Source organism: Bos taurus, chromosome Y (assembly GCF_002263795.3).
Source record: "Bos taurus isolate L1 Dominette 01449 registration number 42190680 breed Hereford chromosome Y, ARS-UCD2.0, whole genome shotgun sequence".
Classification (NCBI taxonomy): Eukaryota; Metazoa; Chordata; class Mammalia; order Artiodactyla; family Bovidae; genus Bos; species Bos taurus.
The window spans coordinates 46,585,595-46,611,559 of NC_082638.1; the positions used below are offsets into that span (position 1 = coordinate 46,585,595).

At 41.7% G+C, this 25,965-nt stretch overlaps 1 protein-coding gene across 2 annotated transcripts; it reads left to right on the forward strand.

Annotated features, from left to right (window-relative positions):
• The first annotated feature begins 13,850 nt into the window (after positions 1 to 13,850).
• LOC132344704 (zinc finger protein 280B-like) lies at positions 13,851 to 24,905 on the forward strand. 2 transcript variants are annotated; one of them, XM_059884347.1, is made up of 2 exons: positions 13,851 to 13,985; positions 23,098 to 24,905. In XM_059884347.1, exon 2 carries the CDS (start codon positions 23,169 to 23,171, stop codon positions 24,798 to 24,800), a length of 1,632 nt encoding a protein of 543 aa, XP_059740330.1. In that variant the 5' UTR covers positions 13,851 to 13,985; positions 23,098 to 23,168; the 3' UTR covers positions 24,801 to 24,905. The 2 variants fall into 2 exon arrangements, with proteins under 2 accessions (XP_059740330.1, XP_059740331.1); XM_059884348.1 differs by having other exon boundaries at positions 13,851 to 13,943.
• Positions 24,906 to 25,965: the final 1,060 nt, after the last annotated feature.

Genomic DNA, 25,965 nt, shown 5'->3' on the forward strand with positions numbered 1-25,965 from the left:
TGGGTTGCCATTTCTTCCTCCAGGAGATCTTTCCAACCCTTTCATTGAAACCAGGTCTTCTGCATTAACAGGTGGATTCTTAACTGCTGAACCACCAGAGATCAATCTTTCCCAAAGTATTGGATGATTTTACACCCTGGGACTCACGTCACATCAGAATCAAGTGAGGCAAACATTGAACTTTCAGATGCCCAGGCCCCCTCCTCAGGCAATTTTAGTTTCTTAGGTATGATATGCAGCCCTGGAATCTCTATGTTTAATAATGTCCCAGGTGATTCTGAGATTTGAACAATCTTTAGAAGCATATGAAAATGAAAGTGTTAGTCATCCAGTTGTGTTTGACTCTTTGCAAACCCATGGATAGTAGTTCCCCAGGCTCCTCTATCCATGGAATTCTCGAGGCAAGCATACTGAAGTGGATAGCCATTCCCTTCTCCAGGAGATCTTCCTGAACCAGGGATCAAACTCCGGTCTCCTCTACTGCAGGCAGACTTTTTACTGTCTGAGCCATTAGGGAAGCCTAGAAGCATAAATATGTAGTCAACATTTTCCTTCCTTTCCCCTAAGTTTTTGCAAACATTTTAAAATTGACATCCAAAATGTTTTTATTGTAAGTGTAAACACAGCAAAGGATGTACCTTTGGGCATACAATAAAAATAAACCCTTTAAGTAATCAAACTAGGAATTCCCTGGCAAGCCAGCGTTTACTGCTCAATGCTATCACTCTGGTGATCTGGGTTCAGTCCCCGGTCAGGAAACTAAGATCCTGCAGGAAGTCTCATGGTGTATCCATAAATAAATAAAACTGTTAATATCATGCTTACAAATGCATCCAGAAGAATGTAAAGAGCATAGAGTTCAAAAATATATATATTTTTATTCATTTATTTGGCTGCCTCGAGTCTTAGTCATGGCATGCAGGATCCTTTGTCCTTTCTACTGCCCTCTGGTATATGGGATCTTAACCACCATGTATTAAACGCACATTCCCTACATTGGAAGGCAGATTCTCAACCCATGGACCACGAGGGAAGTCCCTAGCCTTGGGTTTTGATACTCACCAACATTGCAGAAGGCCATGGCAAGGCAATCCAGCATTTTTGCCTGGAGAAGTCCATGGATAGAGGAGCCTGGCTGGCTACAGTCTATGGGGTCGCAAGAAGTCAGACACAACTGAGCAACTAGGCACAGCACTCACCATCAACCGTCTTAAAAGAGTCTAAAACGAGCTCTTTCTAATGGTCGGTTCTGTATTTTTTTCCCCTGCTTCATTGAGATGTAATGGACACATATTGTGTAAATTTAAGGTGAACACATGTTGATTTGATAAGAACAGTGTTTTTGATGTTATATCTGGTTACAACACTTGAGATCACGTTCATCAGTGAAGTTCATTTTTGTTCTAATTCAGTGACTCTGTTACCTTATAAGGAATGGAAATACACATATTTCTACTCTGAAACCCTCCCTCCCTCTATGTATCTGTGTGCACAGGGTTGTAAAGGCAGTGGGAAGGAAAGCTTGAGATATAATCTTGGTGGTGCAAAGGGGAAGGAGAGAGAAGACGGGGAGTGAGTGAGGAAGGCAGAAGGATGGGGACCAGGGTGTGACCTGACACCCCTGACCTGGTTTAAGAAAGCATGAGCCCCTGCCTAGAAAAAGCTCCTGGGGTTCAGCATGAAGATCCACAGTGAGGACCCCTGAAATCCAGCAGGTGCTGAGTCTTCAAGTGCAGATCATTTGGGAGTAAGCTTGCTTTCTGCTCTCCTCACCATGCCCACACGCCCCCAACCCACCACCCTTGCTCCCAGAAGAGGACAGGGGTTTGCTGTTTGCAGCTGGAGAATTTTCTGGTATTGGAGGTGAACCCCTGATTTTTCCATTCCTGATACCAGCCCGAGCTCTGTTGGAATAGCTATGTGGACCACCTTCCCCTGCCCTTAAGCTATTGAATCCCAAATAACTAAAGATGCAGATAAACTGGAGATAAGATGGTGGGCCTCTGGATGCCAGAGAGGGAAGTGGGGACTCTCACCACCCTGAGACCTGGAAAACAGCCCCTGGGTGGGGCCCTGCAGCCGCACCCACATTCTTTCCTCTCTTTAACAATTTGGTAGAAAGGTTTCTAGTTGAAAGATCCCATGGGGAAAAACTGGCTCAGAAACCTGATTGGAGCACCATTTGGATACTATGGATTGGATTAGAATGGGCTTTCAAGGGCTTGGAATCTCCTGATCCAGCCTCACTGAGAAAAGGCTTTTGGAGAGCCAGGTAGGAGTTTCATGGACACTGGACACAGGAAGCAGTGCTGATATTTCCAGAGAAATCTTTCTGGGGCGTGGAGACAGAGATACTCCAGCTTCATCCTCCAGTGGGACTCAGAATAAGAAGTGTTTAGCTGCACTGAGTCAACTGGACTTCAGGAGCTGGTGAGCCATGGGGTTTGGAATGCTTCATTTTGTTCTCTACAGCCATGAGTGTGCAAAATTGCTCTGTAAAGGCCTAGAGAGTAAACGGGCATTAAGCGCCAATGCAGTCTCTGCCATTAGCAGAGTGAAATAGCCTCGGGTACCCACTCCAGTGTTCTTGCCGGGAGAATCCCAGGGACAGGGGAACCTGGTGGGCTGCTGTCTATGGGGCCACACAGAGTCGGACACGACTGAAGTGACTTAGCAGCAGCAGCAGCAGCAAATGATCACGGCTGTGTTCCAATAAAACTTTATTTGTGACACTGAAATTTAGATATCCTATAATTTTCACATATCGCAAAATATTCCTTTGTTTGCCCCCAAATTAAAAAAATGTAAAAATATTAAATATATTTTTAAAAGTTAAAAAAAAAAAAAAAACTAAAACCTAAAAATCATTCTTAGCTTGCTCGTTGGGAGAAAAAGCAAACAGGAAGCAAGCCAATTTGTAAATTCCTGTTTAAACCATTTGCCTATATAATGCAGCTAGCATCCCATTAGTGACTTGTGACATGAATTTAGTAGGCTGGATTCTGCTTATGAAAAACAGAAATTTCCATTAAATCTAAGATGACATCAGCTGTAAAATGCAGCATTATTCCTTTTCTTTTTTTTTTTTTTTTTTTCTGCCACACCCAGTGGCATGTGGGATCATAGGTCTCTGACAGGGATTGAAGCCATGACCCTGGCCTGGAAGTGAGGAGTGTTAAATACTGGATCACCAGGGAAGTCCCACAGAATTATTTTTCATACCACTATAAAATATACACATATATACATATGTATGTGTGTGTGTTCAGTTGCTTCAGTAATGTTTGACTCCTTGCAACACTATGGACTTGGAGAAGGCAATGGCACCCCACTCCAGTACTCTTGCCTGGAAAATCTCATGGACGGAGGACCCTGGTGGGCTGCAGTCCATGGGGTCGCTGGGAGTCGGGCACGACTGAGCGACTTCACTTTGACTTTTCACTTTCATGCATTGGAGAAGGAAATGGCAACCCACTCGTGTTCTTGCCTGGAGAATCCCAGGGACAGTGGAGCCTGGTGGGCTGCTGTCTCTGGGGTCACACAGAGTCGGACACGACTGAAGCCACTTAGTAGCAGCAGCAGCAGCAGCAACGCTATGGACTGTAGCCCACCCGGCTCCTCTGTCCATAGGATTCTTCAGGCAGGAATACTGCAGTGGGTTGCCATGCCCTCCTCCAGGGGGTCGTCCTGACCCAGAGATGGAACCTGCATCTCTTACATCTTTTGCATTGTCAGGAGAGACCTTTACCGCTAGGGCTATCATTTATACACAACCAAACAAACTATAATATGCTGCTGATGAAATGTGATCTGGTATCAGAAATGGTCAAATGTAAACTGTAGAATGTCCCTTAATGTCAATGAAACGTGTTAACAGCATGGAAGCTATCAACAAATGTATTATATGGAGAGAAATTGTGTTACAAACCTTTTATTTCAATGACCACTACTGCCCCTGTCAGCATCCAACTACATACTGGCTGACTTTCTCCCTTGCATGATACTTTTAATTCATTAAGATTTGGAATTCATTAAATGCTTGGAGAAATTGCTTGTCAGCTTCTTTGCTAAGATCAAGTGTAAGAACCTGGGGAGCCAGGAATTAGTGGGTCAAGCCTGTGGTACAGATAAAAGATTGTATTCATAACAGCTACTGTTTATTTATGCAGCAGACATGTAGCACTGACAGACACCAGAACTTGTTCTAGAAACAACAATACAGCAACCCAATAGCTCTGGAGTTGAATATGGCATGTGAGTTGGGGGAGGCTGTGATTTCTGACATCAGGGTCAGGGAAGCCTGGCAGAGATTGTGGACTGAAGCAGGTCAGGAGTTGGGTGACAGTACTTGAGACAGTGTCCAAGGCAGGGGGAGTAGCAGAAGTCCTGAGAAGGCCCTGTCCTCTCTCCTTGGTACCCTTGGGAGATTGGGTCTGGGAACCCTGCACCCACAGATACCAAAATCCATGGATGCTCAAGTTCCTTATATAAAATGGTATAGTCTTTGCATGTAACTTAAGGGGATGCTCCCACATACTTTAAATCATCTCCACATTCCTTGTAATACCTAATACAATGCCAATGCTGTGTAAATAGTTTCAAGTACAATGTACATGCTATATATATACACATATATGTATATGCATATACATGTATGTGTATATATGCATATGTATGTATTTTGGTATTTTGTATGTATGTATGTGTGTGTGTGTATGTATGTGTATATATAGTTGCCAGCATGAGGCAGGTTCAAGTTTTGCTATGAGAACTTTCTGGAATTTTTTTTTTTTTATATATTTTTGATCCATGTATAGAATCTGGTGCCTTCTGGACTCAGAGAATGGAGGGAGTGAGGGGCACCCCCAAGGGACAGCTGGGGGCTCTTTTGGACATTTTATGTTGGTCAGCATTTCTGAGTGAGATTGGAGATCTATAAGCAAAGTGGTGCCTACCAGCTCTCCTGTAGAGTTTAACAGGAGCACTGGGGCCACTATGGGGAGACAAGGCAAAAGTAGGGTCTGGAGAAGGAAGTTTAAAATGATCATGTCACTTAACTGAGTTTGAGATGTTTCCTTATGTCTAAGGGTGTTAATAGTTATCTCAATGTTTCAGCTGATGATTAAATCAGGTACTAATTTTGTCTTTTGGAAGAAATATAATCATCACCACTTATCTGCAGAGAATAAGTTCCAAGACCCCCAGTGGACATCTGTAACCACACATAGTATCAAACCCTATATACACAATGGTTTTTCTATACAAACATACCTGTGATGCAGTTTATTTTATAAAAGAACAGTAAGAGATTGGCAACTTCCTAATAATAACAGGAAAGTGAAAGTGAAGTTGCTCAGTCGTGTCCAACTCTTTGCAACCTGATGGACTGCAGCTTACTATGCTCCTCTGTGATGGGATTTCCCAGGCAAGAATTCTGGATTGGGTTGCCATTTCCTTCTCCAGGGATGGAACCCAGGTCTCCTGAATAGTAGCAGACACTTTACCATCTGAGCCACCAGGGAAGGTGTAATAATAACATAGAACAATTATAACAACATATTTTTATAACAGTTTTGTGAATGTAGTCTCTATGTAAAATATATTACTGAACTAATTTTGTGATTTTTTTTTCACCCTAACTATGCACTATGCTCTGTGGCCATACCTTTTGCAGTTTGCAGTTTGACAGCAAAACTAACCCAGATTTCTTTTCTCTGCTTCACATTCACCACAGATATTAGCAACCTCAGCATACTTTTTTTTCTTTTTATATCAAATTGAGAACTTTGATCTTTTCACTTAAAGGTAGCACTTAAAGGATTCTCTCTGGCATGTCTAAATAACCAACATCACTCCACTTACGGTTTGGGGCCATTATTGAGTAAAATAAGGGTGACTTGGTCACAAGCTCTGTGACATCTCAACAGTCATTGTGGTAACCGAGTGACAAATGGGTGAGATGTGCAGGACTAAGTTCGATTCACATTTCTGGGCAGGAGGAAACAGGATGGTGTGAGATTCCAATCCTACTCCTCAGAATGACATGCAATTTAAAACTTATGAGTTATGTATTTCTGGAGTTTTCCATTTAATATTTTCAGTGAACAACTGAGGGTTAACTGAAACCACAGAAAGTGACACCTGAGATCAGAGGGGATGACCTTGTTCTGTGGTTGCCTTTAGGTGGAAAAAACACTGGAAGGGGCCACTTGAAGCCAAAAGTGATTGTAAAATGGCCCATCTCTTCCTATGTGAGGAAGCACAAGCATGACCACAACCCGAGACAAAGACCGCAGGGTCCAAACCCAGAGATGAGGATAAGGATGATGCTGAGGTCATCTTTGTTGGAGTGCAGCATGTCAATGAGGATGCTGAAACTCTCTTTGTCAGAGTGATTTCAAGTTCAAAGCCAGTCATTTCTAACATTTTGAACAGAGTGACCAGGGATGCATCTTCAAGAAGAAAGAAGGGCCACGTGAGTCCAGATCCCTCCTGCACATTGCAACCTGCAAATCTCAGGACCCCAGCATCAGAACCAGTGGCTGTATCATTAGCTTCTCAGTCTGAATGGGGAAGAAAAAACAGTCCTGTTATTTTTGAGCCTTCATCTAAACCTGATTATAAAACGAGCTCTCTGGAAGCTGTGCTTCACAATTAAGAATTGCTCTCTCTGCGGCCTCATTGTCTATCTGGAGCTAGTCTCTCAATAGCAGGCAAGGATGAAAGTCCTCTTAATTCAAAGCAATGTCCCACTTCAGATGTAAAATGTAACAGTGGGAATCCCAAAAGACCCAAACTCAGCAATGGAATCCCAGGGGGACCTGCCTCCACCATGGCCCCTGTAGGTATTTCTCCTACAAAGGACACGATTATGACCTTGGAAGGTCTCCTGACCTCACCGAGCCATGTTCACCGTGGGGCATCATTTTCACAGACTCACGCAAATGACCAGGCATGCTTCAGTCTTATGGATCCAGACAGAACATGTAGTTGGAGGGGCTGGAGAAAACGGACTTTTTGACTCTTGCAAGTCAGAGCAAGACTGTTGATCCCATGAAAGGAAATCTGATCATGTTACTTGATGACTTTTACTATGGACAGCATACAAGAGATGGGCAGTCAGAACAGAAGACTCACACAGTCTTTAAATGCCTCAGTTGCTTGAGAGTTCTAAAAAATGTCAAGTTTATGACCCATGTGAGGAACCATCTGGACCTGGAGAGGCAGAAGGGTGACAGCTGGGAAATCCACACTACCTGCCAGCACTGCCACCACCAGTTTCCCACCCTGTTCCAGTTGCAGTGTCACATTGAAAGTGTCCATGCTTCCCGGGAGCCCTCCACGGTCTGTTATATCTGTGAATTGTCCTTCAAAACAGATCAGGTTCTCTTATAGCACATGAAGGACAGTCACAAACCTGGCAAAATGCCCTATGTGTGCCGTGTTTGCAATTACAGACTGTCAGCCTTGGCCAATGTAGAGGTACGTTTTAGAATATGGCATGGAAACATGAACAATTTGCTTTGTCTGTTTTGCTTCGAAATTTTCAAACTGGTGACATCCTTCATAAATCACACTTGGAGGCACTGAAATAAGAGGGTCTTTCCATATTCCAAGTGCTGGCTACAGTGTTTGAAAATGAAGGAAAAGACAGAGCACCAAACAAAGAATCATCAGTCTTTCAAAAAGCCAGAGCAATTGTGAGGGTTGCCTCCTGAAACAGAGGTCATGATCCAAACTTCAGTTCAGCTGGGACTGAGAGAGACAGCATCCATCATTGTGAGGAACACTGACTCCCAAGTGTCACCCAGAAAAACTACAAAGAAGATTGACTACAAACACAAAATATTCCAGACGTGTTGCAGCAAGGGATCTGGCTAAAAATTAAGTTCTACCCACCTCCAGAAATTCAAAAAAGCCCTATTGAGGTTCAGCCAGCTGTACATAGAGACCCTGCCTGGCTTTTGTTGTTCAGTTTCTCAGTCGTGTCTGACTCCCTGTGACCCTATGAACTTCAGTATGCCAGGCTTTCCTGTCCATCACCATTTCCCGAAGCTTGCTCAAACTCGTTCCGTTGGGTTGCTGATGCCATCCAACCATCGTGTCCTCTGTCACACCTTCTGCTCCTGCCTTCAATAGTTCCCAGTATCAGGTTTGTTTGTTTGTTTGTTTGTTTTTTTCCCAATGAGTTGACTCTTCCCATCAGGAGGCCAAAGTATTGGACATTCAGCATCAGTTCTTCCACTGAATATTCAGGGTTGATTTCCCTTAGGATTGACTGGTTGGATCTCCTTCCAGTCCAAGGGACTCTCAAGAGTCTTGTCCAACATCACAGTTCAAAAGTGTCCAGTCTTTGGTGCTCAGGCTTCTTTATGGTCCAACTCTCACATCCATACATGACTAGTGGAAGAACCATAGCCTTGACTCCACTGACCTTTGTTGGCAAAGTAATGTCTCTGCTTTTTAATATGCCATCTAGGTTTGTCACAGCTTTTATTCCAAGGAGCAAGCATCTTTTAAATTCGTGGCTGCAGTCACCATCTGCAGTGATTTTGGAGCTCAAGAAAATAAAGTCTGTCACTGATTCTTTGTTTCCTTGTCTATTTGCCATGAAGTGATGAGACCTTTGACTGTGTGGACCACAACAAACTCTGGAAAATTCTTAAAGAGATGGGAATACCAGACCATCTGACATGCCTTTTGAGAAATCTGTATGCAGGTCAAGAAGCAACAGTTAGAACTGGACATGGAACAAGAGACTGGTTCTGAATAGGGAAAGGAGTATGTCAAGATTGTGTACTGTTGCCCTACTTATTTAACTTATATGCAGAGTACATCATTAAAAATGCTGGGCTGGATGAAGCACAATCTGGAATCAAGATTTCTGGGAGAAATAGCGACAACCTCAGACATGCAGATGCTGCCACACTAATAACAGAAAATGAAGATCCTCTTGATGACAGGGAAAGAGGAGAGTGAAAAGGCAGGCTTAAAACTCAATATTCAAAAAATGAACATTGTGACATCTGGTCCCATCACTTCATGGCAAACAAATGGAGAAAAAGTGAAAATAACAGCAGATCTTATTTTCTTGAACTCCAAAATCACTGTGGATGGTGAATGTAACCACAAAATTAAAAGTAGCTAGCTCCTTGGAAGAAAAGCTATGACAAACATAGATAGCATCAAAAAAAAGCAAATGCATCACTCTGCTGACCAAAGTTGTTATAGTCAAAGCTACAGTGGCTCAGACAGTAAGGAATTCACTTGTAATGTGGGAGACCTGGGTTTGACCATGGGAAGGACATCTCTGTAGTCCAGTAGTAAGACTCAGTGCTCCCCCATTAGGGAGTCCAAATTCATTCCCTGGTCAGGGCATTAGATCCCACATACTGCTGCTAGAAATACTGCATGTGACAGTTAAAAATCCTGCCTCCCACATGCTACAGTGAAGACTGAAGAGTCCTTGTGCTGGAACTAAAACCAAGCACAGCCAAGTAAATGAATAAATATTTGAAAGAAAGAAAGAAAAAGATATGAGAATTCCCTGGTGGTTCAGTGGTTAGGACTTGATGCTTTCACTGCCAATGGCCAGGGTTCAACACCCTGGTTATGGAACTAAGATCCCACAGGTTCCGTGGCATGGCCAAACAAAAACCTAGAAAGATAAATACGGAGGAAATAACTCCCAAAGTTTGAAAATGAAGCAATATAACTTCACCCAGTCTGAGGATAGATTAAGGATTGCCAGGAACCCAAAGTGTGAAAGTGGCACCTCTGTAATTCACTACTGCTTCTAAGTCACTTCAGTCGTGTTTGACTCTGTGCAACCCCATAGGTCGCACAGCCCACCAGGTTCCCCCATCCCTGGGAACACTGGAGTGGGTTGCCATTTCCTTCTCCAATGCATGAAAGAGAAAAGTGAAAGTGAAGTCGCTCAGTCATGTCAGATTCTTAGGGATCCCATGGACTGCAGCCTACTAGGCTCCTCTGAGCATGGGGTTTTCCAGGCAAGAGTACTGGAGTGGGGTGCCATTACCTTCTCCATCTGTAACTCACAAGCTTCTTTAATATTGTGGTTTAGGCTCCTCCTACTCCTGCTTCTGAACCTGAATAACTTACTGGTCCTGAGAGAAATTGTTATGGGAAAAATAAAATACTTAAGCTGAATGATATTGAAAACAGAAAATTTTTGAGATGGAGATAAAGCAGTTTCATGTGTTAATGTGCATTACATTTGAAAAGAAGAAAGGTTGGCAAAACAATGATCTAAGTCAGTGCTATTCCCAGAAGTTTCTGCAGCAATAGAAAACTTTTAAATAATTGTTACATGTATGCCCTAATAAGGACAACAAGCTTTTCACATATATAAATGCCTATGTTTCTCTTCTCTGAGGTTACCTGTTTATATCCTTTATCTGAATTTTCAGATGGAGTGTTCATCTGGTAGGATTTTTTTTTTTTTTTGGCTTTGCTGTGAGGATTAAGGGATTTAGATCTTCAACCAGGGATGGAATCTCTGCTCCCTGCAGTGGAAGCACAAAGCCCTAACAACCAGATCACTAGGGAATTCTCAATGAATATGTTTTCTATGTCCTTGTCTAATATGCCACTTTGGAGATGTTAAAATGTAGCTAGTGTGACTGAGGTATTAAATCTTTGTGTGTGTTCAGCAGCTTCAGTCCTGTCTGACTCTTTGTGACCTCATCAGTGTAGCCTGCCAGGCTCCTCTCTCCATGGGATTACCCAGGCAATAATATGGGCAGGGGTCGCCATTTCCCTTTCCAGGGGATCTTCCTGAACCTGGGTGTCTTTTACATCTCCTGCATTGGGAGGCAAGTTCTTTACCACTAGCACCACCTGGGAAACCTCTTAAATCTTTACTTTAATTTAATTAAATTAATTTAAAATGAAAAGATATGGCTAGAAGAACAAGATCTTCCTTATAAATGAGTTTCAATTAATTTGTATACTCAGTAACTTGTGTTTCTCTTAGATATTTTCCTCAAGATGAGAGTCCATGCCCCTCCCCAAGTGTAGGCTGGGTTTAGTGACTTGTTTCTAAAGAACAGAATATGTCAGAGGGAAGGAGATAACTTTATAGCAGAGGAACTAGTGGTAAGTCATATTGATAGTATGAATCCTTGATGGGAAGTGATAAGAAAGATATTTTGCCTTGGAGGTATAGTTCTAAAAATATATAAACCCCAGTGCAACCAGGAGAAACATATCAAACCCATATTGAGAGTCATTGTGCAAAATGCCTGTCCCTGAAGGACTCCTGAAAATTGTCAAAAGTCATGTAAAGCAAGGAAAGTTTAGGAAACTGCTATAGACCAGAGTAAACTAAGGGAGGTATCTGTAGCTTTTGGCTATATATCCTCATGCAGTTCAGTATCCTGTATGGGAATATGAAACTGGAAAAGAACATTTTTGGAAAAGCTGGTAAAATTTGCATAAAACCTGGAACTTAGTTAAAGGTACCCTACTGAAAGATGCTGGAATAATTGTGAGGCTTAATGGAGGTCATTTCACAGATATATATTTTAGACATTGCAAGTATTTTGTCTACATCACACCCTCTTCATTTTGACTTCACTGGAATGGAAATCTAAAGTATGGTACACTTAACTGAATTGAAATCTTCAAATACAAAGGATCAATAATATTTATATTGTGTGATCTGACCATATGCAATCATGAGAAATTGACAAAGAAACATCTTTTAAAATGCCATTCATTTGGAAAATATCACTAACTACATTAATCCATAATATATATCTCCATGGAATTTTCAGGCAAGACTACTGGAGCAGATTGCCATTATTTTCTCCAGGGGAATCTTCCTGACCCAGGATCGAACCCAGGCCTCTTGTGTCTCCTGCATTGGCTGGAAAGTTCTTTCCCAGTTGAGGTACCAGGGAAGCCCATACAATATATAATCTTTGTCTTAAGAAGAGAATATTAGGATATACTTGAAGTGAATGATAATGAACAAACTATGCAGCAAAAATTGTGAGACACAGTTAAAGTTGTATGGAGAAACGATGGAAACAGTGACAGACTTTATTTTCCTGGGGTCCAAAATGATTGTGGGTGGTGACTGCAGCCACAGAATTAAAAGATATTTGCTCCTTGGAAGAAAAGCTATGACAAACCTGGACAGCATATTAAAACACAGAGACATTACTTTGCTGACAAAGTCCATCTGGTCACAGCTATGGTTTTTCCAGCAGTCATGTATGGATGTGACAGTTGGATCATAAAGAAGGCTGAGTGCCAAAGAATTGATGCTCTTGATCTGTGGTGTTGGCGAAGACTCTTGAGAGTCCCTTGGACAGCAAGATTCAGCAGTCAATCGTAAAGGAAATCAACTCTGAATATTCACTGGAAGGACTGATGCTGAAGCTGAAGATCCAATAGTTTGGCCACCGATGTGAAAAGCCAACTCATTGGAAAAGACCTTGATGCTGGGAAAGACTGAGGGCAGGAAGAAGTGGGCAGCAAAGGATGAGATGGTTGGATAGTATCACCAACTAAATGGACATGAGTCTGAGCAAACTCCAGGAGATAGTGAAGGACAGCGAAGCCTGGTGTGCTGCGTGCAGTGCATGGGGTTGCAAAGAGTCCTACATGATTGACAGACTGAACAACAACAACAACAAATTAAAGTAAACTTATAGCATTACATATAAGAGAAATAAGAGTTACAAATAACTATCTCAAAAAGTTGTAAAGATGCGCAACAGAACAAACTTATAGCGATAAGAAGCAATGCAATTAATAAAGAATGAAAAATGAATATAATAGAGAAGAAAATATTGTAACAAAACCAAGACTTTATTCCCCCATATGACTACTAGGAGACTTCCAGCAGAACAGAGCATTTTAAAAAGACTCTGTAAAGGGCCCAAAAAGAACTATTTTAGGCTTTGCGAATATGATCTTTGACGATTGATCAAGTTTTCAGTCATAGACAATAACCAAAGGAACTGGCAAGTCCCTGTTTCAACTTTAAGGACACCAAAAATTGAACTTCACACAATTTTCACGTCAGAAAATAATATGCTTTTCGGTTTTCCTCAGCCATTAAAAACTGTAGGCTCTAAAATTAAAAAAAAAGAAAAAGAAAAAGAAGTAAAGCTCATTCTCAGCTCACTAGGCTGCTGCTAAGTCGCTTCAGTCCCGTCTGACTCTGTGCGACCCCATAGACAGCAGCCCACTAGGCTCCTCTGTCCCTGGCATTCTCCAGGCAGGAATACTGGAGTGGGTTGCCCTTCCCTTCTCCAATGCATGAAAGTGAAAAGTGAAAGTGAAATCGCTCAGTCGTGCCCGACTCTTAGCGACCGCATGCGCTGCAGCCTACCAGGCTCCTCCGTCCATGGGATTTTTCCAGGCAAGAGTACTGGAGTGGGTTGCCGTTGTCTTCTCGGCTCAGCTCACTCTAGCTGTGCAAAATCGGGGGCAGGCTGCCCTGCATTGAGCAAAATGGAATTCCAAGAGAAGGGGCTTCAAGATCCAGGTGTACGGTCAAGTTTCTTAAGCAAGGGGCAGGTCACCCCTGAGGGCTGTGAGTGCTAGACACCATCATTGAAGTCCCCTGGTAGACTCGGAGGTCGTTCTCAGCCCTGTGCCCTGGCGACTGTGCAATCTATTTTCTTTTTTCCCCTTTGGTGAGCTGCGCAATCTTGACAGACCCAAGACACTTCAGATTCAGGTTCAGCCTGACTACGCCCCCAGCAGTTGCCTCCAGAGGGGGCCACCGCGCGCGCATGCGCGGAACTCGGCCTAGCGGCCAATCCGATTGCAGGCGTCAACACCTGGCAACCAATCGTCCTTGGCAGCGGACACGCCGGCAGTTGAAGCGGCGTCCCAGGCCTGAGGAGGCATTGTTTCCTCGGGCCTGCCTCCTCAGACTTAACCCAGGGACTGTTTTGGTGCAGGTGAGCTGCCGGCAGTTCTGGCATCGCCGCCCACGGGGACCGGTAAGGACTGGGGCCTGGTGCGGCCAAAGCGGTGTCAGAGTGCCCAGGGAAGGGTTTCTCAGATCCCCAATCTGGCGGGGCCTTGCTCGGCGAGACGGCCTCTGAGGGCCAAGGGAGCTTGAGGCCGGGCCTACAGGCCCCAGGCCCCTTTCGCCCTCTCCCCTCTCTAGTCTGGGTGGGAGCAGCTCTCCAGCAGCCTTCCTGTCCTAGGGGTGGGACAAGCCAGCTCGCGGAAAGGGCCTGTCATGCCCCCAGCCCCCCGCCCCTCCCAGGTCTCCTGTGGAACTTAATATATTTAAACACACACACATATACAAATCTTCACGCGGGTTTATGACTCGGGCCCAACCCGGTTCTGCAACCAGACACAGTCAGGCGGGCACAGCAAAAAAAAAAAAAAAAAAAAAAAAATCAATCTAGTGGCCTCTCCACTGCCGCGGCGCTTTGGTCGTTTTCCTGTTTGCTCTGCCTCTCCTCGGACTCCAGGGCTGCCCCTGTCCCTGGGGGCCCCGAGATTCAGGCCTTTGGTTCGGAAAGGTGGCAGATGAGGTATTTGTTTGTTTGTTTGTTTGTTTGTTTGTTTGTTACTGAGAGAAGGGAGGTGGGAGGAAGAAGCTCAGGGAAGAGGAGTTCAATCACTTGCTCTGGTTGAGTGTGAGACACCTGGTCAGCATCTGTAGGGTAGGACCAGGTAGGGCCTGGGGGATAGAATGTTTCAGGAAGAGGTGACTCACCCTGACCTTTCCCTCTGCCCGACCCCAGGATGTGACCTTCTCCTGCCTGGGAAGGGCACTCAGGTTTTCAATGTGCCCCTGAGGTAAGGTGACAGACATTTTTACAATAAGGAACAAAGTTGTGTCTTTCTTGCCTTCCGTTTTTCTCCTTTCATTCATGGGCTGACATGTTGCTGTGGAGAGAGAGTTCTCCTGGGGATTAGCTGACCCTGATTGCGGGTGGTGACTTCAGGGCAATCATGGTTTCAGGTCACTCTGAAGCTCTCTGAGTTGAAACATTAAAAGCAGGCAGGGAGGCTACTGGCTTGCTTTCTCCTGCATTCTTGAAAGAAAAAAAAAGTAAGAGCACCATGGGTTTTAAGCTGTGTAGAGCTGACTCCTACCACTTGGTGAGGCTAAAATGGGGCAATGCACATATCCTAAGGTTTTAGCTACAAAAGCAAAGTAATGAAGGTATGGGAATTCCCTTGTGGCCTGGAGATTAGGATTCTTGGCTTTCACTGCAGTGGTCTGGATTTAACTTCTGGTCAGGGAACTGGGACCCCACAAGCCAAGCAGCACGGCCAAATGAATAAAGTGGTTCATTCAAAGAAAATGTGTTGTGATTTAACATGTTTACATGGGATTACTTGCTCATTTTTGCACCTGTAAGAGCTTCATTTCATTAAGTAATTGAACTCCACTGGATGGGGGTGGGGGAGCATCTGAGTTCATTTCATGCCAGTAAACAAGATGATAGGTAGCTTTATGCCCAGCAACTTGTGCCTACAGCTCTGTTGCATAGTTATCTATTGCTGGTACAGCTTTGAACTTGACAGCATGTTTGGTTTTGGTCACAACATGTGGCTTCATAGGATATTAGTTCCCCAACCAGGGATCGAACACAGGATCCGGCAGTGAGAGGGCTGAGTCCTAATCAAACCACTGGACTGCCAGGCAACTCCTGTTTTTAGGTGTTTTGGTTTGTTTTGTGTTTTTTAAGTTTTACCATATTTATAGGAGAACTCTTCTGTGTGTAAGTATGATGTGAATGATATTATACCTCGAACTGTTTGTGTTGTACATATTATCTCAAAATTGAATAGTTTGAAAAAACTTACACTTGATATCTATTGGTCTAGAATCCAGTTGGGTAGTTTAGCCTCAGGGTCCCTCCTGAGGTGGTAGTCAAGCTTTTATCTGGTTTGGCAACCTCTGAAAACTTGGCTTATTGAATGTAAGTTCTCTCACTTGGCTGTACTCATGAGGCCTCAGTTCCTCCTTCTGTGGGCCTCTCCAAGGGGCTGCTCGTGTGGAGGCTGCTGTCTTTTCCCAGAATGAGTGATTCAGGAAAGAACTTGCACCCATGATAAAGTGCAGTCTTTTTTCAGACGTTACACATCTTCACTTCTGTATTTGCTTAGTCTCACAGGTCAACCCTGTGATAGTTTGAGAGAGAACTACATAGGGGTGGGAATATCAGGACATGTGATTCACAGGGTCATCTTGAAGGCTGGTGACCATACCCAGTAATCCACCATGACAGCCTTTCTGCATATGATCTCAGTCTTGTTACTGTGAGCAAATTATTTGGCTTGTGTTCACTTCTTGTGTGCTGCTGCTTCTGCTGCTAAGTCACTTCAGTCATGTCTGACTCTGTGCAATCCCATAGACAGCAGCCCACCAGGGTCCCCCAGCCCTGGGATTCTCCAGGCAAGAACACTGGAGTGGGTTGGCATTTCCTTCTCCAATTCCTGAGAGTGAAAAGTGAAAGTGAAGTCTCTTAGCCCTGTCTGACTCTTCGAAAACCCCAGGACTGTGGCCTACCAGGCTCCTCCGTCCATGGGATTTTCCAGGCAAGAGTACTGGTGTGGGTTGCCATTTTCTACTCAATTCTTGTTTATTCAGTGATATTCTAGCAAGTCTCTTCTTTGTCCTGGATTAAGTTTTCTGTTTCTCTGGACGGTTCCCATCAGCAAACAGACTGACTATAATGTCACCTCTCATTAAAAATTTGTCTTTTGTGACACATCCTGCTTCTGCTTTTTTTTATTTTATGTTTTCTTATTATGGACTTCTGCAGAGTTGTTTGTAGAATTTTTTATCTCCATTTCTCTCATTTTCCTTTAAATCCACTCTTGTCAAGGTCACCAGTGAATTCCAAATGTTTAACTCAGTGGTCAATTTTTATTTTTTTTTTATTTTAAAAAATTTTTATTATTATTATTATTATTTTAAATTTACAATATTGTATTGGTTTTGCCATATCAACATGAACCCATCATGGGTGTACACGTATTCCCCATCCTGAACCCTCCTCCCACCTCCCACCCCATACCATTCCTCTGGGTCATCCCAGTGCAGCAGCCCCAAGCCTCCTGTATCCTGCATTCAACCTGGACTGGTGATTCATTTCGAATATGATATTATACATGTTTTAATGCCATTCTCCCAAATCATTCTCCCCTCCCTCTCCCACACAGTCCAAAACACTATACATCTGTGTCTCTTTTGCTGTCTTGCATACAGTGTTGTTGTTACATCATTCTAAATTCCATATATATGTGTTAGTATACTGTATTGGTGTTTTTCTTTCTGGCTTACTTCAGTCTTTATAATAGGCTCCAGTTTAATTCACCTCATTAGAACTGATTCAAATGTATTCTTTTAAATGGCTGAGTAATACTCCATTGTTTATACGTACCATGGCTTTCTGATTCATTCATCTGCTGATGGTCATCTAGGCTGCTTCCATGTCCTGGCTATTAGAAACAGTGCTGCGATGAACATTGGGGTACACATGTCTCTTTCAATTCTGGTTTCCTCAGTGTGTGTGCCCAGCAGTGGGATCACTGGGTTGTATGGCAGTTCTATTTCCAGGTTTTTTTTTTTCTTATTTTTTTTAAGGAATCTCCACACTGTTCTCCATAGTGGCTGTATTAATTTGCATTCCCATCAATAGTGTAGGAGGGTTCCCTTTTCTCCACACCCTCTCCAGCATGTATTGCTTGTAGACTTTTGAATTGCAGTCATTCTGACTGGCATAACATGGTACCTCATTGTGGATTTTGATTTGCATTTCTCTGATAATGAGTGATTGTTGAGCATTTTTTCATGTGTTTGTTAGCCATCTGTATGTCTTCTTTGGAGAAATGTATATTTAGTTCTTTGGCCCATTTTTTGATTGGGATGTTTATTTTTCTGGAATTGAGCTGCAGGAGTTGCTTGTATATTTTTGAGATTAGCTGTTTGTCAGTTTCTTCATGTGCTATTATTTTCTCCCATTCTGAGGGCTGCCTTTTCACCTTGCTTATAGTTTCCTTTGTTGTGCTGAAGCTTTTAAGTTTAATTAGGTCCCATTTGTTTATTTTTGCTTTGACTTCCAATATTCTGGGATGTGGGTCATAGAGAATCCTGCTGTGATGTATGTCAGCGAGTGTTTTGCCTATGTTCTCCTCTAGGAGTTTTATAATTTCTGGTCTTATGTTTAGATCTTTAATCCATTTTGAGTTTATTTTTGTGTATGGTGTTAAAAAGTGTTCTGCTACTGCTGCTAAGTCACTTCAGTCGTGTCCGACTCTGTGCGACCCCATAGACGACAGCCCACCAAGCTCCACAGGCCCTGGGATTCTCGAGGCAAGAACACTGGAGTTGGTTGCCATTTTCTTCTCCAGTGCATGAAAGTGAAAAGTGAAAGTGAAATCACTCAGTCATGGCTGACCCTTAGCGACCCCATGAACTGCAGCCTTCCAGGCTCCTCTGTCCATGGTATTTTCCAGGCAAGAGTACTGGAGTCAGGTGCCATTGCCTTCTCCAAAAAGTGTTCTGCTTTCATTCTTTTACAAGTGATTGACAAGTTTTCCAGCACCACTTGTTAAAGAGATCGTCTTTTCTCCATTGTATATTCTTGCCTCCTTTGTCAAAGATAAGGTGTCCATAGGTGTGTGGGTTTACCTCTGGGCTTTCTGGTTTTTTTTCCATTGATCTATATTTCTGTCTCTGTGCCAGTACCATATTGTCTTGATGATTGTGGCTTTGTAGTAGAGCCTGAGGTTGTTATTTTATTTAATTTATTGGCAGCCTTTATTAGAGCAGTTCATTTCCTCCTCCCTGGGGAAAAAAAAAATGTTTCATTTGGATTATAGAATGCTTGTCTTTCCTGCTTCTCTTCTATGTACAGTTCTTCCAGATACAATGTGTGACCTTTGTGTCTGGCTTTATTCAGATGCCATGTTTTCTTTTCAAATATTTATTTATCTAGCTATGTGGCATGTGGGATCTTAGTTCCTAGCCCAGGGATGGAACCTGTGCAGAGTCTTAAACACTGGATCTCCAGGAAAGTCCCCTAGTTTGTGTATTTTCAAGATTCATCCATTTCTTGGCTGTATAGCAGCACATTTTTTTTTATGGCTGAATATGGTATAACAATATGGTATGTGGCTTACCTGTAGTCCATTGTGAGCATATACCACCATTTATTTATCCATTCATCAACTAATGGATAATATTTAGATGGTGTATTCTTTGTGGCTATTGTGAATAATGTTGCTGTGAACACTGTTTTTGCATGGACTCAACATTTTCATTTTTTATGGATATATACAAAAGAGTGAAATTTCTGGATCATATGGCTACTCTATATTAATTTTTGAGGTACTGACAAAACACTTTTCCAAAGTGATTGTACTATTTTACAGCAATTACATCAACAATATATGAAGATTCCTTTTCTCCACATCCTCTGCAGCACTTGTTATTATTCCTCTTTTTGATTACAGCCAACCTAATGGTAGGAGAAGGCAATGGCACCCCACTCCAGTACTCTTGCCTGGAAAATCCCATGGATGGAGTAGCCTGGTGGGCTACAGTCCATGGGGTCACTAAGAGTCAGACATGGCTGAGCGACTTCACTTTCACTTTTCACTTTCATGCATTGGAGAAGGAAATGACAACCCACTCAAGTGTTCTTACCTGGAGAATCCCAGGGACAGGGGAGCCTGGTGGGCTGCCGTCTATGGGGTCGCACAGAGTCAGACAGGACTGAAGCGACTTAGCAGCAGCAGCAACCTAATAGGTGTGAAGTAGTATCTCACTGAGACTGATTTACATTTTGTTACGGGCTTCCTTGGTGGCTCAGAAGGTAAGATGTCTGCCTGCAATGCAGGAGACCTGGGTTCGATTCCTGGGTTGGGAAGATCCTCTGGAGAAGGAAATGACAATCCACTCCAGCATTCTTGCCTGGAAAATCCCATGGATGGAGGAGCGTTATAGGCTACCATCCATGGGGTCGCAAAGAGTCAGACATGACTGAGTGACTTCACTTTCTTTCACTTTCAATCATGTTAAGCAGTATTTTTTGTGATTGTTGGCCATTTGCATATCATATTTGGTGAAAAGTCCATTCAAATTATTTTCCTGGTTGTTAGATTTTTTTTTTAATTGTTGTAAAAAAACCAAACATCTAACTTAAATTTTTACCATTTTAACCATTTTTACATGCTAAGTATATCACACAATTTCATCAGCCTTTTTGGAGAAAGAAATGGCAGCCCACTCCAGTATTCTTGCCTGGAGAATCCCATCGACAAAGGAGCCTGGTGGGCTACAGTCCATGGGGACACAATGAGTCATACACGACTGAGCAACTCACACAAGTACACACACACACACACACACACACACACACACAGAGTCACAGTGTTGTTTTGTTGTTGTTGTTGTCATTTTTTTAGCTGTTCTATGCAGCTTAAATGACAGTTTCCTGGTTGAGAATCATACCCAGGCCCCTGATAGGAAAGTTTGGAGTCCTAACCTCTGAAATATCATGGAATTCCTTATCACATTGCTATGAAATAGATCTCTACACCTTTTCATCTTGCAAAATTGAAACTCTGTACCCATCACCTGTCCCATTAAACAACAACTCCTCTTTTCTTCCCTGTTTCCATGGACCCTGGACTCCATCATTCCACTTTGTTCCTTTCTATTGCTTGACTATATTAGATATTTCATATAAGTGGAAACATACACTTTTGTCTTTTTTATGACTGGCTTATTTCCTTTGGCTTGATGTCTTAAGTGATCATGAAGTTGTAGCTTGGGGCAGAATTTCCTTTATATGGCTTAATAATGTTCCATTATATGTATGTATCACATTTGATAGATGTTTAGATGCTTCCACCTCTTAGTTGTTGTGATTAGTGCTGCTTTGAGCATGGCTATGCAAATATCTCAAGACCCCATGTTAACTTCTTTTGAATTTATATTCAGAAGTGGAATTGATGAATCATGTGGTAGTTCTATTTTTAATTTTTTGAGGAGGCTTTAGACTGTTTTCTGTAGCAGTTGCACCATTTTAAAATCTATCCATAACACACAAGGTCCAGTTTCTGTACATACTTGCCAAGAGTTTTCCTTTCCTTTCCTTCCTTTTACCTTTCCTTTCCTTCATATGTAAACACACACACATGCACGAACAATTTTTTTCATATCCTTTCCCATTACTGTTTATCACAAATTATGAATATAGTTCCTTGTGCTACACAGTAGGATCTTTTTTTATCTATTCTATATATTAACATTATAGTTTGCATCTGCTAGTCACCAGCTCCCAGTCTATGCCTCTCCCACCCTTCCTCTCTTGGTAATCACATAGTCTGCTCACTATGTCTGTGAGTCTGTTTCTGTTTCACAGATAAGTTCATTTGTGTTATAGTTTATAGTCCACATGTAAGTGATACCATATGATATTTGTCTTTCTCTTTCTGACATCCTAAGTATTATTTTTAATGCTAATGTAGAGTCAAGTGTTTACTTGACTTCATTTTCAGAACATTTGTTGCTACTGTATAGAAATGTGATTGACTTTTAAAATATTTATCTTATATTCTTCAAGCTTTTTATTAATTCTAATACCTGTGGTTTCTTTGGGATTTTCTATATATAAAAGTATGGTATCTCCAATATACTTTGACTTTTTCCTTTCCATTCTGAAGGCTGTTTTTTTGTTTGTTTGTTTGTTTGTTTTAAGCAACAACAACAATTCCTTTTTCTTACCTGATTGCTCTGGTTATAGAACTGCCAGTATAATATTGAACCAAAGTGTGGAATAGACTTCCTTATGTTGTTCCCAATCTTATAGGGAAAGCTTTCAGTGTTTCATTATTAAGTATGATTTAGCTGTGGGTCGTTTATAGGTACCCTTTGAGAAAGTTCTCTTCTGTTCTTAGTTATTAAGTGGTTTACTTTAACCCCTATTATGAAAAGGTGCTAGATTCAGGGAAATGCTTTTTCTGCAGGCAGATGTGTTTTTTGTCCTTTATTGTGTTAAAATGGCATAATGTCGATTGACTTTCATATAATGAACCAACTTTGCATACCTCCATAAATCCCACGTGATCATGGTATATAATCTTTTTTATATGTTGTTAGGTTTTGTTTGCAAGTATTTTGTTGAGGACTCTTGCATCTGTATTCATACAGAATATCCGTTGTGTGTGTGTGTGTGTGTGTGTGTGTGTGTTTGATGTCTCTGTCTGATATTGGTATTAGAGAAATACTGTCATGACTTTGCCTGATATGTGGGGAAGAGAAATGTGGAATGAAGGATGAAGCATTGTTGGATTTAAGTTTAGTCAGGATTAGAGGGAGAAATTTAGGATGTATAAGTGTGGCTTTGGGGGTGAGATTATCAAGAGAGTTCATTCTCAATTTTCTAGGCCTGTGTTAAGTGCTTGACATTGAATTATGCTGTTTGTTAACTGTGTATAGATACTTTATATTTGAATTTGCTACCTATTTTCTGTATTAACATTTATGAAATTAGTATGTGTGAATCAGTTGTAATGTGCATTTAAGATAACTTTTTTTCCAATTTTACTACAAAACAAGATGCCATTAAATAGCTGACGCTTTTTAAAAAGAGCTTAACCTTAAGTCTAAGAAATAAGCATGTTTGTCTTTAAGGTGCGGAAACACATTTAAAAGTTATAAATTTGCCCAAAAAGATGCAGCTGGTGTGTGATTAACTTAGAATTCCAGCTTAATCTTCTTTGACTCCAAAGTCCATGTTTCTAAACACTGTACAATAGTGCAGTTGTAAAAATACTCGTGCTTTACATGTGATTTCTCCTAATGATCAGTGGTGGTATTCTGTTTTTTCTTTTTCTTTCTTTTTTTTTTTTTTAATTAGAAGAGATTAAAATCAACATGGAACAAAGCTATTATTCTTGAGTCATGTAGACTTGTAGTCATAGGTTATTCATCTTTCATTTAGTCTCTTTGATGCTCAGTATCTTTATTTGTAAGATAAGGGTGTTTATAACTACCATAGAGTTTTGGAGATAACCAAATAGCACATTTTTCTGTACTTAACTAATATGTAGTATATTTATACCTAGGTGGCAGTTTATTTAAAGGAAGCACTGGGACTTGTGGTCACACCCTCCAAGAACAAAAAAGTATTTAAAATATGGAACCACCATGGATGTCATGTGAAGAAGAACAAGAGCCAGAACCACAGAAAAGCGAGGGAGAAACCAAACTAGTAAATGATGAAGATGCTGAACTCATCTTGTTTGGAGTGGAACATGTACATGAGGATGATGATGTGATCTTTGTTGGGATGACCTCAAATTCAAAACCAGTCATTTCAAACATACTGAACAGAGTTACCCCAGGTTCTTGTTCAAGGAGAAATAGGTATGGTCACTTCAGGAAAGATAATGCTCAGAAATTACAGCCTGTTAGTCATGTGACTCCTACATCAGAAGCAAAGACTGTCTTGCCACTTTCTGTCTCTGAATCAAGATCAACAGATAGTCCTATTATTATTGAGCCTTTGTCCAAAGCAGATTCTAAAAATATTTCACCACAAATAATGCCTAATAGCTTTTCAGAGTTATGTTCTCCTTTGATTACCTTCACAAGTTCATTGCAGCATCCAGTAGAAACAGCAGTTTCTGCAGGAGATATGGATAAAAGTCCTCGTGTATCAAAGCGACTTTCCACTTCTGAAACAAATAGCACAAGTCCCAAAAGGTCTACACTCAGTGATGGAGTTATAGGAGAACATTCTTTAGCTTTGTCCCTTTCAGGTACTTTTCATACAGTGACTACTCAGCAAAGCACACCAGACAGTGTTCATAACTCATTAAGCCATGTTCAGAGTGGAGAACCTTGTCCAACAGCTTTTCCAAAGGACAATGTTCATTGCAAGCCTGTAAGTCCTGTAGGGGGAAATGTATTGACAAAAACTGACTTTCCAAGTGTATCAAGTCAAAATAAGTTTGCTGATCCCACAGAAGGCAATCTGATTGTGTTACTTCGTGACTTCTACTATGGACAGCATATAGGAGATGGGCAGCCAGAACCAAAAACTCACACAGCCTTTAAATGCCACAGCTGCTTGAAGGTTCTAAAAAATGTTGAGTTTATGAATCACATGAAGCACCATTTGGAACTTGAGAGGCTGAGAGGTGACAGCTGGAAATACCACACCACCTGCCAGCACTGCCACCGCCAGTTTCCTACGCCCTTCCAGCTGCAGTGTCATATTGAAAGTGTCCACACTTCCCAGGAGCCCTGCACAGTCTGTAAAATCTGTGAATTGTCCTTTGAGGCAGATCAGATTCTCTTACAGCACATGAAAGATAATCATAAGCCTGGTGAAATGCCCTATGTATGCCAGGTTTGCAGTTACAGATCATCATTCTTTGCAGATGTGGATGCACATTTCAGAGCATACCATGGTAACACTAAGAACTTACTTTGCCCCTTTTGTCTCCAAATTTTTAAAACTGAAGCACTATACATATGTCATTATAGACAGCACTGGGCAAAGCGTTTTCACCAGTGTTCCAAATGTCGGCTACAATTTTTAACTTGTAAAGAGAAAAGGGAGCACAAGACCCAGTGTCATCAAATGTTTAAGAAGCCTAAGCAGCTAGAAGGATTACCTCCTAAAACAAAAGTTGTTATTCAGGTATCACTGGAACCCCTTCAACCAGGATTGGTGGAAGTAGCATCCATTACTGTGAACGCATCTGATTATGAACCATCACCCCCCAAATCTAAAAGTAGGAGGTCAAAAAAACCCGGTTAAGTCTACTTTAAGTAAGTCTGAAGCAAGTATTTCAAAGTTATAAACTCCATTAAAAACAAAAAATTCAACTATAGCATTATTCAATAATAAATACAGAGAAACCAATGTGTAATTTATGTGTTTTTGTTTTAAATACATGAAGTATAGTTTTGTTTGAATATTGAGATGTTATTTAAAAATATGTTACCTCTTTTTCATACAGTTGTCTTAGCACTAAAAAGTATGTGTGCGTGTGTGCGTGAGAGAGAGAGAGAGAACGAGAGAGGTGGCGAAAGGAAAAGTAACAGCCTATTTTGGTATTTCATGTTATTTGTAAGTTTGAAAGCTCTGCTATACGTATAATCTGTAGAGTGTTTTAGCAACGTAATTTTCAACTGTTTTCATGCCTTGACTATCTCAATATTAACTATATAGCCAGATTGGAATGGCTTTGTTATTGTATGTTCCCTTGTGCTGCTGAACTCTCCGAAGTGCCTCTGTTGTGCTGATCTACGATAACCTGGCTCCAAAAGCCTGGTGTGGAGAAGTTGATGGAGAAGCTATGATGTGAGTTGGGACCAGACATGGGATTTAGTCAGTCGAGAGCTGTGGCTTCTTGTCCCATTGGAGGAAGAGGTATGCATTCCCTCCAGGCATGGAGCCAAGGCAGAAGGAACACTGTCTCAGAGTGTCTTTACCTAGCCCAGGGACATCTCAAGGAAGCCAACCATTTAAATGCCTGTGTTTGGTGAGAGGCCCCTGCAAGCATCAAGCAGCCCCTGTGTTATCATTGACTGCAGTTGGGGAAGCAGAGATAGTTAATAGAATGAGGCATGGTTCCTGTGGACCTCCTGTTGAGTGATCAAAAGGGGAATTTGATTCATTCCATCCCCTTTCCCATTTGGCTAGCCTTTAGTCACAGTGAAGTAGCCATATCTGTCTCAGTCACAAAAGTAAAGCAAGTTAAGATTCCCAAGTAAAAAAGCCTTGACATCCAGTTTGATTTGTACTGGACCCATAGTTTTAACTGAAAAGGATCAAACACAGGGAATCTGTTCAGTTTCTGAATTGGGCTAAATTTAGTTCTCTTACCCTTAAGCTACAATGGAGTTGTGTGAGAATAGTAAATGTAGTGGATACAGAGGGTCCAGGGTGATTAAACCCTCTATAGAACTTTTCCTTACCT